General features: G+C 45.9%; 2 gene segments (V, D, J or C); both read left to right on the forward strand.

Annotated features, from left to right (window-relative positions):
- Nucleotides 1-307: 307 nt before the first annotated feature.
- On the forward strand, nt 308-17,552 carry LOC144697793 (Ig heavy chain C region, membrane-bound form-like). The segment is given in 8 exon segments: nt 308-416; nt 1,409-2,113; nt 4,377-4,679; nt 4,770-5,087; nt 7,351-7,653; nt 7,744-8,061; nt 15,255-15,397; nt 17,071-17,552. Coding segments are annotated over 8 exon segments (2,211 nt in total).
- LOC144698152 (Ig heavy chain C region-like) lies at nt 10,771-14,071 on the forward strand. The segment is given in 3 exon segments: nt 10,771-11,035; nt 11,981-12,301; nt 13,336-14,071. Coding segments are annotated over 2 exon segments (504 nt in total).
- Nucleotides 17,553-18,884: the final 1,332 nt, after the last annotated feature.

The following is an 18,884-nucleotide window of genomic DNA, read 5'->3' on the forward strand; positions in this document are numbered from 1 at the left end:
GCAGGGAGAGAGGACTTCTGTTATTCCCTCTGATTCATGGGGGTTGTTCTCCCAATGAAAACTAACCTTCTTTGACAGGGAATGATCACCAATGATAACTTGAGTTGATATAGAGACTTTAATGTAGTAAAACATCCCAAGGTGCTTCACAGGACCAAAGCCAAAGCAAAACTGATGCTGAGCCTCCAGGAGGGGATCTCGTGGCCAAAATCTTGGCGAAAGAGAGGGTTTAAGGAGCGTCTCAAATGAGGGGAGAGGTGGCAGGTCGCTGAGGTTTAGGCAGTGAATTCCAGGCATTAGAGCCTAGATGGCTGAAGACACGGCCACCAATGCAGGGGGAAAGGGAGATAAGGATGTACAAGTGTCTAGAGTTGTGCAGAGTTTCTGGGCGGCTGTAGGGCTGGAGAAGGTTATAGGTGAGGTGAAGCCATGAACATTAGGATAAGAATTTTAAAACTGATGTGATCCGGGCCGGCTCCACTTAGAGGAAGAAAAGTAAAGGAAGGCTTACATTTACATGTCGTCTTTCGTGACCACAGGACATGCCAAAATGCCTCACAGTGAATGAAGTACTTTCGAAGTGTAGTCACTGTTGTAAAGTTGGAAACACAGCAGCCAATTTACACACATCAAAGAGTAATGTGACAATAACCAGGGAACCTGTTTTTGTGATGTTGAGTGAGGGATATATACTGATCAGGGCATTGGAACGAGCTCCCCTGATGTCCTTCTTTTACGCCTACCTAAGGCGGCATTCGGCACCTCATTTTCAGTTCTCATCCAAAAGGCAGTGCTCTGACAGTGCAGCACTCCCTCAATACTGCAGTGGAGTATCAACTTTGAGTTTTATGGGACATGATCTGGCACAACGTTCTGATTCGTAGGTGAGCGTGCTACCAACTGAGCCACAGCTAAAAGAAATGGGCCCTTCATTCATTCAGGGTGCTCAATGTCAAAAATCATTCCACAACCCCACGCAGTGAAAAAGCATTTACTGAATTGTTCCTTTTGCTAAGCAGTTTGTTTCTCTGTTTCACTCCATTTCACAAACCATTTTTGCTAACATTGTCACGTCTAAAAGCCACTCACCCCACAACTCAACTGCAGTCCTCACTGTGGATCTATTGGTCACAGTAAGGGCAGACAGATTCAAAAGGGATCCAGTGGGTTCTTGGTTGTCCTACGATGTTTTCTCAGTCAAAACTTGCAAACTGAGAATTGAAAGACATTTTTTAAACAACCCTGGGATTTTCTAATGTTCAACTTGTTAAAAAATTTAGGTGCAGTGTCGCATGATCGATTAGCAACTCCAGGTGAAACACATTAAACTGGATTCCTGTTTAAGGCCACAAGCGGCTGATACTAAATAATGCCCATTCTTCTGATTTGTATCCTTTCCCCTTCCCAGAAATATCTGTCTTTATCCAAATTCCACCTATGGAAGAGGTTTGGATCAACAAGACAGCTACCCTGGTGTGTACAGTGGTCTGTTCTGATCCAAACCAGGTTCGCATCACCTGGATTGTCGACGGGAAGGAGAGAACCTTTACCACCCAGCGAGAGAGAGAAGAAGGCACCCAAAACATTGTCACTAGCCGACTCCGAACCACTGCGGAGGAATGGGAAAGCGGGGTGGAGTTTGTGTGCTCTGCTCGGAGTGGTTCCTCATCCTCACCCATTTCAAAACAGGCAAAGAGTGTAAAAGGTGGGCTAAAGATCAGAAATTACATAACTAACTTTGTTAACCTTCAGGGAAGGAATTTAACAGCTTCTTTGATTTGCCCAACTATTCCAGTCGAGCCAAAAAGTCCCAAGGTCAGACTGCTGTCTCCACCAGCCCAAGAGGTCAAGAATCAGAGCACAGCCACACTCGAGTGTGTGATCACTGGATTCTACCCGGAGCTCTTACACGTCTCCTGGCAGAAAGATGGTACTCCGATCTCCTCCAACACCCGCGCTGGACTCACCGCTCTGGAACAGGCAGGGACTTTCAATGTCAGGCACTACCTGACTGTGAGTACAGAGGAGTGGAGGACAGGATCAGCCTTCAGCTGTACAGTGTCTCATCCACTTTCCAACATCATCGTTAGGAAGGAGGTGAAGAATGTCCCAGGTAAGGTCCTGGGCCTGATTCCAATATTTACATCATGGTCTTCTCATATAAATTCTCTTGGGGCCAGGCAAATTCAAACCTCACAATGTAGGTGATGTGATGTAGTGATTACCTAGGTGGATGAGTAATCTAGAGGCCAAGTAAAGAAAGAACGATTGTTCATCCTGCCCCCTTCAAACAGAGGTTATACCCATTGATTTTACTGTTCTGGACAAGGGAAAAACAGCTTGTCAGTGTCTGCATGATCTAGTTGTTTTAGGATCCTTAGAAGACAGGACAGAGCAGAGGCCAGGGGCTGCATGGAGCTCCCACTTCCCCAATAGAGGGGAGGGGAGGTGAAAATGTATAACACTTAAATCTGCAGCTCTTCCAGTTCTAGGTGGAAACACAAATCTTCCTGTTCCGGGTGGAAATGCTGCTTGCTCTTGTCCGACTGATTCTTGTTCTGGCTGTATGCTGAGGTTCCTGTATCAGATTAACTGTAACATGACCTTCTCTGATGCTGATCCATGCCAATATAAATGTTGTCAACAAATGTGTGAAATTCGGTGATGGGTTGGTTGTGAATTGAATCGCATTGATCCAGTAAAAAAAGGCTGTCCCATTTCAATGATGTTGGTCCTGAGGCAAACCGCTGAGACAGGCTGCAGGTTTCCTACTGGGTCCTGTACAATCCGGTAGGTTCTAGATGGGAATCCATGGCAGCAGAAATGATAAACTCTTCCATTCACCCATCTCAAGTTAATGAAAGATAGGGTCTTGTTAGACACTGGCCGGGATTTTCTGGCCCCGCTGCAGTGGGTCCCTCCGCGGCAGATGTGGCGAGCCACCCAAATGGCCATTGGAAAATCCCACCACTGTGTCCAGGACATCATCTGAAACTGTAGCCGGAGGAGTTGGTTCTCGAAGCTCATGAAAGGATTTGATCCTGGTGCAGTGATTGTCATCCTCCCCATCACACCCAAGTGTTAACTGTTCATTATATAGAGGGAGAAGAGTTGTGATTTGCACAGTGAATGTGTGTTTGTGCGCGTCAATGGTGTTCAGAACACGCAGTGAGCTGCGGGATATCTCAAGTGACGATGGTCTTTTGGGAAACAGCTGGCAATGGGGAAAACGTATGAAGTACTCGGTAAAACATTTGCTTTTTATCCAGTGTCTTGGACATGAAACTGGAGATGGGATGTAAACGTTATGCATAAATTATCCCCGAGCTCCAGCAAAGGGGCCCTTCTGTCACTACATCTGATTTGTGGCTTGCTCTGCCATTGCAAACTAATCATCTTTCTTCACAGAGACTTATCTACAATAACCTGCTTTTATATATCACCTTTAGTGTGGACAGAGGTCTAAAGTTCTGCATTGGAGAGTAATCGGACAGAAATTGACAAAGAGCCAAAGGAGGACGGGGGGAGAGGTAGTTTTTATGGAGTGTCTTAAAGGAGGAAAGAGAGCTGGCCATGTAATTGTGATTCAGGGACAGACTTCCAGAGAGCAGGGTCTAGATGGCTGATGGACAGCTGCTACTGCTAGGGCGAAGGGAGTGTGGGGTGTACAAGCGGTTAATGTTGGTGGAAAGCAGCATTTTCAGACGGTTATTGGGCTGGCAAATGTGACAGAGATATGGAGAGGCAATGCCAGCGAGATGTCAACACTAGGATAAGAATTTTGAAATGGAGGCAATCCGAGGCTGTCTCCAAAAAGGGGACCTCGTTGATTCAATCTGCTCAATGTCACAAATCAACCATACAACAGCGGGGAGGTGGAGGGGCTGTAAGTAAATAAGCCTTTATTCAATTCTTTCTATTGCTAAGCGGTCTGCATCTGCCTCACTCCATTTAACAAACTGGACTTTGCAATTGATTCACAGCGTCACATCTAAATGTTGCTCAGTCCCAGAATGCAATTGCACTCCTCACTGTGGGTCTATTGGTCACAGGCACAGCAAACAAATTCAAAATGGATATGGCTGGTTCTTAGTGCTCTGATTATGTTTTCTCCATCATAACATGTGAGTCAAGAATTGCTAGACATTGCTTAAGCCACCCTTAGATTTTCTAAAGGCTCAGTTTGCTGCAAATTTAAATGGTATGTATTTCACCCAGTATCAACTCAAGAGATTAAAACAGGCGGCAGTTTAAAGTCATTTCTGTGTTGACCTATTATCCACCATCATCAATAGGAGAGGTCACCCTAAAATTCTGAAGCCTGCCAACACCAAATAATGTCAATCCTTCTGAAGTTTTCTCTTTCCCCTTCCCAGAAATGTCAGTTTTTATCCAAAATCCTTCTGTTGAAGAGGTTTGGATCAACAAGACTGCTACCCTGCTGTGTACAGTGGTCTGTTCTGATCCGAGCCAGGTCCGCATCACCTGGAACGTGAACGGGCAGGAGCGAAGTAAAGGGGTTGCAACTCAGCGACAGAGAGAGGAAGGAACCCAATACATCGTCACCAGCCGACTCCGAACCACTGCGGGGGAATGGGACAACGGGGTGGAGTTTGTGTGCTCTGCTCAAAGTGGTTCCTCATCCTCACCCATTTCAAAACGGGCAAAGAGTGTAAAAGGTGGGTGAGAGGTCAGAAATTACATAACTAACTTTGTTAACTTTCAGGGAAGGAATTTAACAGCTTCTTTGTTTTGCCTGTCTATTCCAGTCGAGCCAAAAAGTCCCAAGGTCAGATTGCTGTCTCCACCAGCCCAAGAGGTCAAGAATCAGAGCACAGCCACACTCGAGTGTGTGATCACTGGATTCTACCCGGAGCTCTTACACGTCTCCTGGCAGAAAGATGGTGCTCTGATCTCCTCCAACACCCGCGCTGGACTCACCGCTCTGGAACAGGCAGGGACTTTCAATGTCAGGCACTACCTGACTGTGAGTACAGAGGAGTGGAGGACAGGATCAGCCTTCAGCTGTACAGTGTCTCATCCACTTTCCAACATCATCGTTAGGAAGGAGGTGAAGAATGTCCCAGGTAAGGTCCTGGGCCTGATTCCAATATTTACATCATGGTCTTCTCATATAAATTCTCTTGGGGCCAGGCAAATTCAAACCTCACAATGTAGGTGATGTGATGTAGTGATTACCTAGGTGGATGAGTAATCTAGAGGCCAAGTAAAGAAAGAACGATTGTTCATCCTGCCCCCTTCAAACAGAGGTTATACCCACTGATTTTACTGTTCTGGACAAGGGAAAAACAGCTTGTCAGTGTCTGCATGATCTAGTTGTTTTAGGATCCTTAGAAGACAGGACAGAGCAGAGGCCAGGGGCTGCATGGAGCTCCCACTTCCCCAATAGAGGGGAGGGGAGGTGAAAATGTATAACACTTAAATCTGCAGCTCTTCCAGTTCTAGGTGGAAACACAAATCTTCCTGTTCCGGGTGGAAATGCTGCTTGCTCTTGTCCGACTGATTCTTGTTCTGGCTGTATGCTGAGGTTCCTGTATCAGATTAACTGTAACATGACCTTCTCTGATGCTGATCCATGCCAATATAAATGTTGTCAACAAATGTGTGAAATTCGGTGATGGGTTGGTTGTGAATTGAATCGCATTGATCCAGTAAAAAAAGGCTGTCCCATTTCAATGATGTTGGTCCTGAGGCAAACCGCTGAGACAGGCTGCAGGTTTCCTACTGGGTCCTGTACAATCCGGTAGGTTCTAGATGGGAATCCATGGCAGCAGAAATGATAAACTCTTCCATTCACCCATCTCAAGTTAATGAAAGATAGGGTCTTGTTAGACACTGGCCGGGATTTTCTGGCCCCGTTGCAGTGGGTCCCTCCGCGGCAGATGTGGCGAGCCACCCAAATGGCCATTGGAAAATCCCACCACTGTGTCCAGGACATCATCTGAAACTGTAGCCGGAGGAGTTGGTTCTCGAAGCTCATGAAAGGATTTGATCCTGGTGCAGTGATTGTCATCCTCCCCATCACACCCAAGTGTTAACTGTTCATTATATAGAGGGAGAAGAGTTGTGATTTGCACAGTGAATGTGTGTTTGTGCGTGTCAATGGTGTTCAGAACACGCAGTGAGCTGCGGGATATCTCAAGTGACGATGGTCTTTTGGGAAACAGCTGGCAATGGGGAAAACGTATGAAGTACTCGGTAAAACATTTGCTTTTTATCCAGTGTCTTGGACATGAAACTGGAGATGGGATGTAAACGTTATGCATAAATTATCCCCGAGCTCCAGCAAAGGGGCCCTTCTGTCACTACATCTGATTTGTGGCTTGCTCTGCCATTGCAAACTAATCATCTTTCTTCACAGAGACTTATCTACAATAACCTGCTTTTATATATCACCTTTAGTGTGGACAGAGGTCTAAAGTTCTGCATTGGAGAGTAATCGGACAGAAATTGACAAAGAGCCAAAGGAGGACGGGGGGAGAGGTAGTTTTTATGGAGTGTCTTAAAGGAGGAAAGAGAGCTGGCCATGTAATTGTGATTCAGGGACAGACTTCCAGAGAGCAGGGTCTAGATGGCTGATGGACAGCTGCTACTGCTAGGGCGAAGGGAGTGTGGGGTGTACAAGCGGTTAATGTTGGTGGAAAGCAGCATTTTCAGACGGTTATTGGGCTGGCAAATGTGACAGAGATATGGAGAGGCAATGCCAGCGAGATGTCAACACTAGGATAAGAATTTTGAAATGGAGGCAATCCGAGGCTGTCTCCAAAAAGGGGACCTCGTTGATTCAATCTGCTCAATGTCACAAATCAACCATACAACAGCGGGGAGGTGGAGGGGCTGTAAGTAAATAAGCCTTTATTCAATTCTTTCTATTGCTAAGCGGTCTGCATCTGCCTCACTCCATTTAACAAACTGGACTTTGCAATTGATTCACAGCGTCACATCTAAATGTTGCTCAGTCCCAGAATGCAATTGCACTCCTCACTGTGGGTCTATTGGTCACAGGCACAGCAAACAAATTCAAAATGGATATGGCTGGTTCTTAGTGCTCTGATTATGTTTTCTCCATCATAACATGTGAGTCAAGAATTGCTAGACATTGCTTAAGCCACCCTTAGATTTTCTAAAGGCTCAGTTTGCTGCAAATTTAAATGGTATGTATTTCACCCAGTATCAACTCAAGAGATTAAAACAGGCGGCAGTTTAAAGTCATTTCTGTGTTGACCTATTATCCACCATCATCAATAGGAGAGGTCACCCTAAAATTCTGAAGCCTGCCAACACCAAATAATGTCAATCCTTCTGAAGTTTTCTCTTTCCCCTTCCCAGAAATGTCAGTTTTTATCCAAAATCCTTCTGTTGAAGAGGTTTGGATCAACAAGACTGCTACCCTGCTGTGTACAGTGGTCTGTTCTGATCCGAGCCAGGTCCGCATCACCTGGAACGTGAACGGGCAGGAGCGAAGTAAAGGGGTTGCAACTCAGCGACAGAGAGAGGAAGGAACCCAATACATCGTCACCAGCCGACTCCGAACCACTGCGGGGGAATGGGACAACGGGGTGGAGTTTGTGTGCTCTGCTCAAAGTGGTTCCTCATCCTCACCCATTTCAAAACGGGCAAAGAGTGTAAAAGGTGGGTGAGAGGTCAGAAATTACATAACTAACTTTGTTAACTTTCAGGGAAGGAATTTAACAGCTTCTTTGTTTTGCCTGTCTATTCCAGTCGAGCCAAAAAGTCCCAAGGTCAGATTGCTGTCTCCACCAGCCCAAGAGGTCAAGAATCAGAGCACAGCCACACTCGAGTGTGTGATCACTGGATTCTACCCGGAGCTCTTACACGTCTCCTGGCAGAAAGATGGTGCTCTGATCTCCTCCAACACCCGCGCTGGACTCACCGCTCTGGAACAGGCAGGGACTTTCAATGTCAGGCACTACCTGACTGTGAGTACAGAGGAGTGGAGGACAGGATCAGCCTTCAGCTGTACAGTGTCTCATCCACTTTCCAACATCATCGTTAGGAAGGAGGTGAAGAATGTCCCAGGTAAGGTCCTGGGCCTGATTCCAATATTTACATCATGGTCTTCTCATATAAATTCTCTTGGGGCCAGGCAAATTCAAACCTCACAATGTAGGTGATGTGATGTAGTGATTACCTAGGTGGATGAGTAATCTAGAGGCCAAGTAAAGAAAGAACGATTGTTCATCCTGCCCCCTTCAAACAGAGGTTATACCTACTGATTTTACTGTTCTGGACAAGGGAAAAACAGCTTGTCAGTGTCTGCATGATCTAGTTGTTTTAGGATCCTTAGAAGACAGGACAGAGCAGAGGCCAGGGGCTGCATGGAGCTCCCACTTCCCCAATAGAGGGGAGGGGAGGTGAAAATGTATAACACTTAAATCTGCAGCTCTTCCAGTTCTAGGTGGAAACACAAATCTTCCTGTTCCGGGTGGAAATGCTGCTTGCTCTTGTCCGACTGATTCTTGTTCTGGCTGTATGCTGAGGTTCCTGTATCAGATTAACTGTAACATGACCTTCTCTGATGCTGATCCATGCCAATATAAATGTTGTCAACAAATGTGTGAAATTCGGTGATGGGTTGGTTGTGAATTGAATCGCATTGATCCAGTAAAAAAAGGCTGTCCCATTTCAATGATGTTGGTCCTGAGGCAAACCGCTGAGACAGGCTGCAGGTTTCCTACTGGGTCCTGTACAATCCGGTAGGTTCTAGATGGGAATCCATGGCAGCAGAAATGATAAACTCTTCCATTCACCCATCTCAAGTTAATGAAAGATAGGGTCTTGTTAGACACTGGCCGGGATTTTCTGGCCCCGCTGCAGTGGGTCCCTCCGCGGCAGATGTGGCGAGCCACCCAAATGGCCATTGGAAAATCCCACCACTGTGTCCAGGACATCATCTGAAACTGTAGCCGGAGGAGTTGGTTCTCGAAGCTCATGAAAGGATTTGATCCTGGTGCAGTGATTGTCATCCTCCCCATCACACCCAAGTGTTAACTGTTCATTATATAGAGGGAGAAGAGTTGTGATTTGCACAGTGAATGTGTGTTTGTGCGCGTCAATGGTGTTCAGAACACGCAGTGAGCTGCGGGATATCTCAAGTGACGATGGTCTTTTGGGAAACAGCTGGCAATGGGGAAAACGTATGAAGTACTCGGTAAAACATTTGCTTTTTATCCAGTGTCTTGGACATGAAACTGGAGATGGGATGTAAACGTTATGCATAAATTATCCCCGAGCTCCAGCAAAGGGGCCCTTCTGTCACTACATCTGATTTGTGGCTTGCTCTGCCATTGCAAACTAATCATCTTTCTTCACAGAGACTTATCTACAATAACCTGCTTTTATATATCACCTTTAGTGTGGACAGAGGTCTAAAGTTCTGCATTGGAGAGTAATCGGACAGAAATTGACAAAGAGCCAAAGGAGGACGGGGGGAGAGGTAGTTTTTATGGAGTGTCTTAAAGGAGGAAAGAGAGCTGGCCATGTAATTGTGATTCAGGGACAGACTTCCAGAGAGCAGGGTCTAGATGGCTGATGGACAGCTGCTACTGCTAGGGCGAAGGGAGTGTGGGGTGTACAAGCGGTTAATGTTGGTGGAAAGCAGCATTTTCAGACGGTTATTGGGCTGGCAAATGTGACAGAGATATGGAGAGGCAATGCCAGCGAGATGTCAACACTAGGATAAGAATTTTGAAATGGAGGCAATCCGAGGCTGTCTCCAAAAAGGGGACCTCGTTGATTCAATCTGCTCAATGTCACAAATCAACCATACAACAGCGGGGAGGTGGAGGGGCTGTAAGTAAATAAGCCTTTATTCAATTCTTTCTATTGCTAAGCGGTCTGCATCTGCCTCACTCCATTTAACAAACTGGACTTTGCAATTGATTCACAGCGTCACATCTAAATGTTGCTCAGTCCCAGAATGCAATTGCACTCCTCACTGTGGGTCTATTGGTCACAGGCACAGCAAACAAATTCAAAATGGATATGGCTGGTTCTTAGTGCTCTGATTATGTTTTCTCCATCATAACATGTGAGTCAAGAATTGCTAGACATTGCTTAAGCCACCCTTAGATTTTCTAAAGGCTCAGTTTGCTGCAAATTTAAATGGTATGTATTTCACCCAGTATCAACTCAAGAGATTAAAACAGGCGGCAGTTTAAAGTCATTTCTGTGTTGACCTATTATCCACCATCATCAATAGGAGAGGTCACCCTAAAATTCTGAAGCCTGCCAACACCAAATAATGTCAATCCTTCTGAAGTTTTCTCTTTCCCCTTCCCAGAAATGTCAGTTTTTATCCAAAATCCTTCTGTTGAAGAGGTTTGGATCAACAAGACTGCTACCCTGCTGTGTACAGTGGTCTGTTCTGATCCGAGCCAGGTCCGCATCACCTGGAACGTGAACGGGCAGGAGCGAAGTAAAGGGGTTGCAACTCAGCGACAGAGAGAGGAAGGAACCCAATACATCGTCACCAGCCGACTCCGAACCACTGCGGGGGAATGGGACAGCGGGGTGGAGTTCGTGTGCTCTGCTCAAAGTGGTTCCTCATCCTCACCCATTTCAAAACGGGCAAAGAGTGTAAAAGGTGGGTGAGAGGTCAGAAATTACATAACTAACTTTGTTAACTTTCAGGGAAGGAATTTAACAGCTTCTTTGTTTTGCCTGTCTATTCCAGTCGAGCCAAAAAGTCCCAAGGTCAGATTGCTGTCTCCACCAGCCCAAGAGGTCAAGAATCAGAGCACAGCCACACTCGAGTGTGTGATCACTGGATTCTACCCGGACCTCATAAACGTCACCTGGGAGAAAGATGGTGCTCTGATCTCCTCCAAGACCCACGCTGGACACACTGCTCTGGAACAGGCGCGGACATTCTGTGTCAGGCACTACCTGACTGTGAGTACAGAGGAGTGGAGGAAAGGCTCACTCTTCACCTGTGCAGTGTCTCATCCACCCTCCAACTTCAACACCAGTGAGACAGTGAAGAACTTCCAAGGTATGATCCCGGGCCTAACTCCAATATTGACATTGTTTATCCCTAAGGCTATAAACTCTATGAGGGTCGGAAAGTTCAACGCTAGCAACTTACATCTGGTTGTGTAGTGAGTATGTGAGTGGAGTAGTATTCCAGAGGCCTGGACAAAGAAAGAAACAATAGCATTAATGTTGTAGCTTTGGCATCCTCAGGATGTTCCAAAGTGCCTCACAGCCAAAAGAGTACTTTTGTTGAGGTGTAGTCACTGTTTCAATGCAAAGAAAGCATCAACTAATTTGCATAAGGCAAGGCCCGATAAACTGCATTATGATGAAGACCAGGTAATCTGTTAAACATTGGCCCCTCTCCCCTTTTTTCCAAAATGGCGACAATGTGATCTCTTTTGTTGGCCTGAGAAGGGCCTGTGGCTTAATGTCTCTCACTGAAAGGCGGCATACCCAACAGTGCAGCATTCCCTCAGTATCGGCATTGGGTTTGTCACTCTTGATTTTGTGCTTAAGTATCCATGGTGGGTCATGAATGCACAACCATCGCATGTAGAGGAGCTAGCCCTACCAACGTGCCAAGGTTGACACGTACAATCACTAATGCAGAGAACTGAGTTCAAATCTAAGACAGCTTGAGAATTTGAATTCACTTATAGAAAGTAAAAATTGGTAATAAAACGTTAGAATCAGTAAAGTGACCTTGAAGGCGTTAGATTGTCATAAAGACCCAACAGGCTTGTTCATCTCCCTTGAGGGAAGGATACCTGCTGTCCTTACCCTGTCTGCTCCAGATGTGGCTACAGGCACACACCAATGTGGCTGATTCAGAACTGCCCTCTGAAAGAGCCGAGCAAGCCACTATTGTACATGTGGCAAAGTGCATGAAATGCCAGCCTTGCAAGCGATGTCCACGTCCCATGAGGGAATCATGAAATAACAATTATAATTTTTCTCCCAGATGTATGTTTGGACATTGGGATCTCAGTCACCTTAAGGAAGCCTCCTTTTGAAGAGATCTGGAGGAACAGGACGGCGACTATACTTTGTGAGGTACTTCACAGTGATTTAGAGGGAGTCAGGGTAACCTGGCAGGCGGATGGAATCAAGAGAGAAGATGGAGTGAAGACTCAGGGTCCCAAGAGGAATGGAGACAAAGACATGATCTTCAGCAGACTGACGGTCCCTGCTGCAGAGTGGGAGAGTGGGGTAGAGTATTTGTGTTTGGTGGAGGACAAGAGTTTGCCAACGCCTGAGAAGAGGTCAATCAGAAAAGCCCAAGGTACGTGTGGATGAAATTGTGGGTCTGGTCTGAGCAAATGAAGTGATTTATGACCACCAAGTGGTAAACTATCTAGTACGGGGTGTCACACCATGTTAATGGCCTAGGGATGTGCAAACCCTGCTAAGAAATGGATCAGATAAAACCTCAAATTTCCACAATGGCCTCACTCCAAACCACACAAGATGAAGAGGAATTAGCAGCTATCACAACATTAGGAAGTGCCTGAAACAAGTCAGCTATTGGAGCGGTGAGGGAGACTGTCCGTCTGAGGCCAAGGTTGAAGATGAGCATGTCCATTAAGAGGAAAGGGAGATGGAGCAGACACCACAGGACAAGATTAATTCCTGAAGCCTACCTCTTTACAACAGTAAGCAGGGGCTGGGAAGTGGATCGCTGGTATTTCTCAGAGAATCATGTAGCACAGGAGGCAATTTGGTCCATCATGCCTGTGCCAGCTCTTTGCAAGAGCTATTCAATTAATCTCACACCCAATCTGCTCTTTCCCAATAGACTTACAATTTTCTCTTTTCCAAGCATATGTCCAATTCCCTTGTGAAAGTTGCTATTTAACTGCTTCCACTACCCTCCTTTCGACAGTGCATTTCAGATAATCATAACTCGCAGAGCAAAAAAAAATTCTCATCTTCCCGCTGGTTCATTTGCCAGCTCCTCTTTAACAACTGCCCTCTGTTTACTGACTCTCCTGCCAGTGAAATCCCTCATGATTGTAAGGGTTTTGATTAATTTGATCATTTTAAGGTCAGCACATCCTATTAACCAGCCGAACACTCTTCCTGCAGATTCCCAGTAGTTCATTGCCTCCCGAAGTTTAAAATCAGCAAGATTGATGATCCTGCCCCTTGCACCCTGCCCCAACAATGGCCAGAAAGAGGTCATTGCCTTTAGTTTCTGATATAAGAGGGGTCCCTGGGGATGCAGAAGTTGCCCAGATTTGTGTTAAGAGCAGAATATGTCGAGTGAATGCAGGATGAGAGGGGGCTCAGTCTAACCTACACTGTCTCTGTTTCCAGTTGACATTAAGACTCACCCTCAAGTCTACCTCCTTCCCCCTTCGCCGGATGAGATGGAGACAGATCACACCGCGACCCTGGTTTGCCTGGTCACCGGATTCTCCCCTGCAGAGATCTACCTGGCCTGGATGGCCAATGACACCCTTCTGAAGTCAGGATTTGTGAACCAGCCGGTGACCGAGGATGGCAGAAGCGGCTGGAGCTCGGGCAGTCGGTTGACAGTCTCCGCAGACGAGTGGAACAGAGGCACCACTTACTCCTGTGTGGTGGGACACGAGTCAGTCACAACAAATCTGTTCAGGAGCATTAATAAATCTCACAGCAAACCCACCCTGGTCAACGTGTCACTTGTCCTAACTGATGGCTTCAAATCCTGTTCATAACATCTAACGATTCAATCACCCATTTACATAATCCTTGTAAATGGATGGTTAAGACAACCAGAGGATTGTCATGGTTGCTATGAAATCTCGCTTCTTGTCGCAGATCACTTGAAAATGTGAACAAAATCTGACCTTGTTCAATAACTGAGAAAGAAATTATTTAAATTCAAACATCTGATCCTACAACAAACATCGTTCTCTCTAAATGTTTGAAGTTCTGAGTTTCTTTTCAAACATTTTTTGTGCTGCATTTGTTCAAGTGTGAAACCTGTGTGAGACCCCAAGAAGGGTTAATTGTATGTGGCAAAATGTCAATGTACTGACCCAATTTCAATAAACATAATGTGAAAAGGTTTCAGTTTTGAGTGCTCATTGTTGTTGTGTTTTGGGAGACAGTAAATGAGTATCTTCGGACATGATGTGCGGTGAGTGTAACATGCTTGTGAGGAACAGGGGTCCTTGGGCCTACGGTTTCCAATGCTCCCACCATTGGGCTTACCTCGCCTCCTGTCTGGGTTTATTGTGGACTAATTGATAAGAGACTGATTGCTATGATTAGTCCACAACTCTACTATCATTGTATCATATGAACATCAGGATGGCTTTGGTCTTTCTTGGTTTACCAATTCCAATTTGCGCACAGTAATTCCCACCATAAGAACTGTGATAATGACCAGATCATCTGGTTTTAGGTGTTTTGGTTGAGGGATAAATGTTGGCAGGCTCAGAACATTGCAGAGAACTCCCCTGCTCTTCTTCCAATTGTGCTGTGGGACCATTTACAAGTTTACATCAAAACCACATCTCAGTAATCCATGAATTGCAGACTTTCAGATCCCATTTGGTGCCTCACTCGCTCACATCACCACTCACAAGAATTTGTGCCATTGAGCAGATGAGGTCAGTGTTTTACCTGGTGACTACACAAGTTCATTTAATGCTGCCTCAGGAAATATTAGGTTGATTAAAATGTTATAGAAGCAGAGAGTCAAAAAGAAATAAATATTTGAAGTTACTAAGAATATCACCCTGGCGATGGGGATTATCTCAGGGCGCTTCACAATCAACGGTTTGTTTGCGGGTCAGAGTGTTATTGGAGTCAAGGAGTCGGAAACTTGTGTTTGAGCTGGTAGATTGGATAATACAATAGAGAGATGGAGAAACAACTGGGGTGACTGAAGGACTGAGGTTTTGGAAACAGTTTTAGCATCATCTGTTGTTTGTTTGTGCACATTTGAGGGAAACAGTAAGTGTTACAGACAGAGAAACTGAGAGTGACAGTGAAGCAGAAACAAGGGGACAGATTCTGTGAGGGATAGAGGAAAGGCAGTGAGAGAGGGAGAAAGACAAAGACAAAGTGGGAGACAGAACCAGGAAGTGACAGGTCAAGAGAGAAAGACTTTTCAATTATTCACAGCTCCCAGTGCTCCTCCACTGTGATCTTCTCCCTCGCTATTATCTTCAAACTGAGACATTGTGGACCTTGATGAAATGCCCAGTGTCATCTTTATCAGCTCCAATTTCTCTTTGTTTCAGTTGACGCTCCAAATGTGATAGGAGAGGAAGGAAAGGAAGAAGTGGAAGGTTTGGAAGGAGACGACAACGCACTGACAGTTGCTGCCTTCGCCATCCTGTTTACTCTAAGTTTCCTCTACAGCACCTTTGTTACTGTTGTCAAGGTAACCAGACTTTAACTATCAAATGAACAACAACGTACCCATACTGTAAAGTCACGAATCACCTTCAATTTATCGCCACATCTTATTATCTGACTCTGAGATTCCAACTATCAGACTGGGTGCAGACGGACAGCGCAGTGGGGAACCTTTCACAGCCACTGGCATTTTGAAGATTTTCTCTTTACCTGATCTGAGGGTCTTGATTCACCTCAGAAGAAGGTCAGATTCCCTGTCCTTTAGGCCTCATGTCCCAGAATAAGCTCAGACAACCTGTCCTTAAGGCCCATGTCCCAAAATAGAGTCAGACCGCCTCTCCTTAAGGCCCCATGTCCCAGAATACGGTCAGACCACCTCTCCATAAGGCCCCATGTTCCAGAATAAGAACATAAGAAATAGGAACAGGAGTAGACCATTCGGCCCATCCAACCTGCTCCGCCATTCAATAAGATCATGGCTGATCTTCTTGTGTTTCGATTTCCACATTCTGATCTAACCCCAATGACCTTTGATGCCCTTGCCTAACAAGAATCTATCTACTTCTGCCTCAAAAATATTCAATGGCCCCGCCTCCACCACCTACTGAGGCAGAGAATTCCAAAGTCTCACAACCATCCAAGAAAAAATTTCTCCTCATCTCTGCCCGAAAAGATCGACCCCTAATGTTAAAACAGTGTCCCCTTGTTCAGGACTCACCCACAAGAGGAAACATCCTTTCCACATGCACCTTGTCAAGGGCGTTCAGGATCTTGTATACTTCAATCAAATCACCCTCACTCTTCTAAACTCCAGTGGAAACAAGCCCGGTCTGTCCAACCTTTCCTCGTAGGACAGCCCACTCATTCCCCATGTCCCAGAATGAGGTCAGACAGCCTGTCCTTTAGGGTCCATCTCCCAGCATAGGGTCAGACCACCTCTCCTTTATGCCCCATGTCCCAGAATATGGTCAGACCACCTCTCCTTTAGGTCCCATGTCCCAGAATAGGGTCAGATCATCTCTTCTTTAGACCCGATGTCCCAGAATAGGGTCAGACCACCTCTCCTTTAGGCCCCATGTCCCAGAATAGAGTCGGACAACCTCTCCTTAAGGCCGCATGTCACAGAATAGGAACAGACCACCTCTCCTTCAACCTCCTTCTCCTCTAAGAATAAGATTGGACCACTTGTCCTTTAGGCCCCCGTCTCCAAAAACAAGGACAGTTTGTCCTGTTGGATTACACTACATTTAACCTTGGGAAACACAAGACAATGACTACAACCCAGAACAACAGAATCCTCAATAATCATGGCCCCGAGCACAAGGAAGAACTCATTCTGCAGGCATCATCTCCCAGAATAAGGACAGATCCCCGGACAGAATTTTCCGGCTCTGCCGTGGCGGAACCCGCCGCAGAAGTTGAAGTAGCCCAGCCAAAACTCGACAGACCTTCGGCAGGACTAGACAATCCCGGGGCAGGTGGGGCCAGGAAATCCCACCCCCTGTCCTTTAGGGCCCAGCTCGCAGAATAAGGACAGACCCCTTTTGCTTTTGGGTCCATTTCCCAGAATAAGTTCAGATCCCCTGTCCTTTAGGGTCCATTTCCTAATAAGCAGACAGACCACCTGGCTTTTTGGGTTATAACACCTGATATACGATTGGCACACACAAGTATCTTACTCTCCTGTTTATATTACAGGTTCAGCAGTGACCAGCAGATACATGCGGCTCACATTCAGACTTACACAAGATGTGAATTGTCCAGAGATATCCCTGTGATGTTTGGGAATGGAGCTTTCCATCGCACACTGGAATATACTCAGCTACTGCACTGCAACAGCTCATTCTGGGAGATAAAACTTCAAATGGACTGGGGAAGATTGGGAAGGGGAATTGGGATGGGAGGGGTGAGTTTGGAAGGAGAGGGGGGAGGGGGAATAGGGAGCAGGGGAGATGGGAATGGGAGAGTAGGGAAGGGGGAGTCAGGAGGGAGTATGAGTATGGGAAGGAGGGAAGGACTGATTCTCTGGGTCTTGTGTAAAGTATTCTTAAAACAAATGTTGTTCAGATTACTGCCTGCAGCTTTTGCAAAAATGTTTTCACTGATATTAAAGATTTGGTTTGAAATTAAATCAATAAAAAATGAAATGAAATAAGTGGTTGTGTGAAGAGATGGATAGAACTGAGGGAGACTGAGTGTACTCATTGGGCAAATATACCGAGGACCAGATATTGGAGAATATTCCCAGCCCCATGTATGAGTGAATCCCCCAGTTACTGGGCAATATAACCAGGGTCCAGATATTGGAGAATATTCCCAGCCCCATGTATGAGTGAATCCCCCAGTTACTGGGCAATATAACCAGGGTCCAGATATTGGAGAATATTCCCAGCCCCATGTATGAGTGAATCCCCCAGTTACTGGGCAATATAACCAGGGTCCAGATATTGGAGAATATTCCCAGCCCCATGTATGAGTGAATCCCCCAGTTACTGGGCAATATAACCAGGGTCCAGATATTGGAGAATATTCCCAGCCCCATATATGAGTGAATCCCCCAGTTACAGGGGAATAGACCCAAGGGCAGATATTGGAGAATATTCCCAGCCCCATATATGAGTGAATCCCCCAGTTACAGGGGAATAGACCCAAGGGCAGATATTGGAGAATATTCCCAGCCCCATGTATGAGTGAATTCCCCCAGTTACAGGGGAATATACCCAAGGGCAGATATTGGAGAATATTCCCAGCACCATGTATGAGTGAATTCCCCCAGTTACTGAGGAATACACCCGCAGAACCAGACATTGAATCCCAGTCCCATGTATCTCCGAGTTATTGAGGAATACACACCGAAGACCAGATATTGAAGGAGTTTCCCAGTCTGCTGAATGAATAGCCCCCAATCACATTCATTGGGGAAACAGGAGGAGATGGTGCCAGAGTGGTAATGTCACTGGATTAGTAATCCAAGGGTCAGGCTAAAGCTCTAGGCACATGGGTTCAAATCCCACCATGACAGCTGGTGGAATTTAAATTCAATCAATTAATAAAATCAGGGATTCAAAGCTCATCACAGTAATGGTGACCAAGAAACTATCATTGATTGTTGTAAAAACCCATCTGGTTCACTAATGTCCTTCAGGGAAGGAAATCTGCTGTCCTTACCTGGTCTGGTCTACATCAGACTCCAGACCCACAGCAATGTGGTTGGCTCTTAGCTGCCCTCTGAAATGGCCTAGCAAGCCACATTCAAGGCTAATTAGGGATGGGAAACATGCACAATGGAATCCCCCAAGTAGGGCCATTGGGAAGAAAATACCAGGATCAGGTATTGGAGGGATACATCCTAGGTATCTAAAAATAATCACAGCCCCATGCATGAGGGAATACCTTTCCCCCATATGATCATGGGTGGAGAACATCCCTGGACTTGATATTGAGGGAGATTGCCAGCCCCATGTATGAGGAAATTCCCCGGATAGTCAAAGGGGAAATACAATGCAAGACCA

This window comes from Cetorhinus maximus, chromosome 23 (assembly GCF_964194155.1).
Source record: "Cetorhinus maximus chromosome 23, sCetMax3.hap1.1, whole genome shotgun sequence".
In the NCBI taxonomy this organism is placed as follows: domain Eukaryota; kingdom Metazoa; phylum Chordata; class Chondrichthyes; order Lamniformes; family Cetorhinidae; genus Cetorhinus; species Cetorhinus maximus.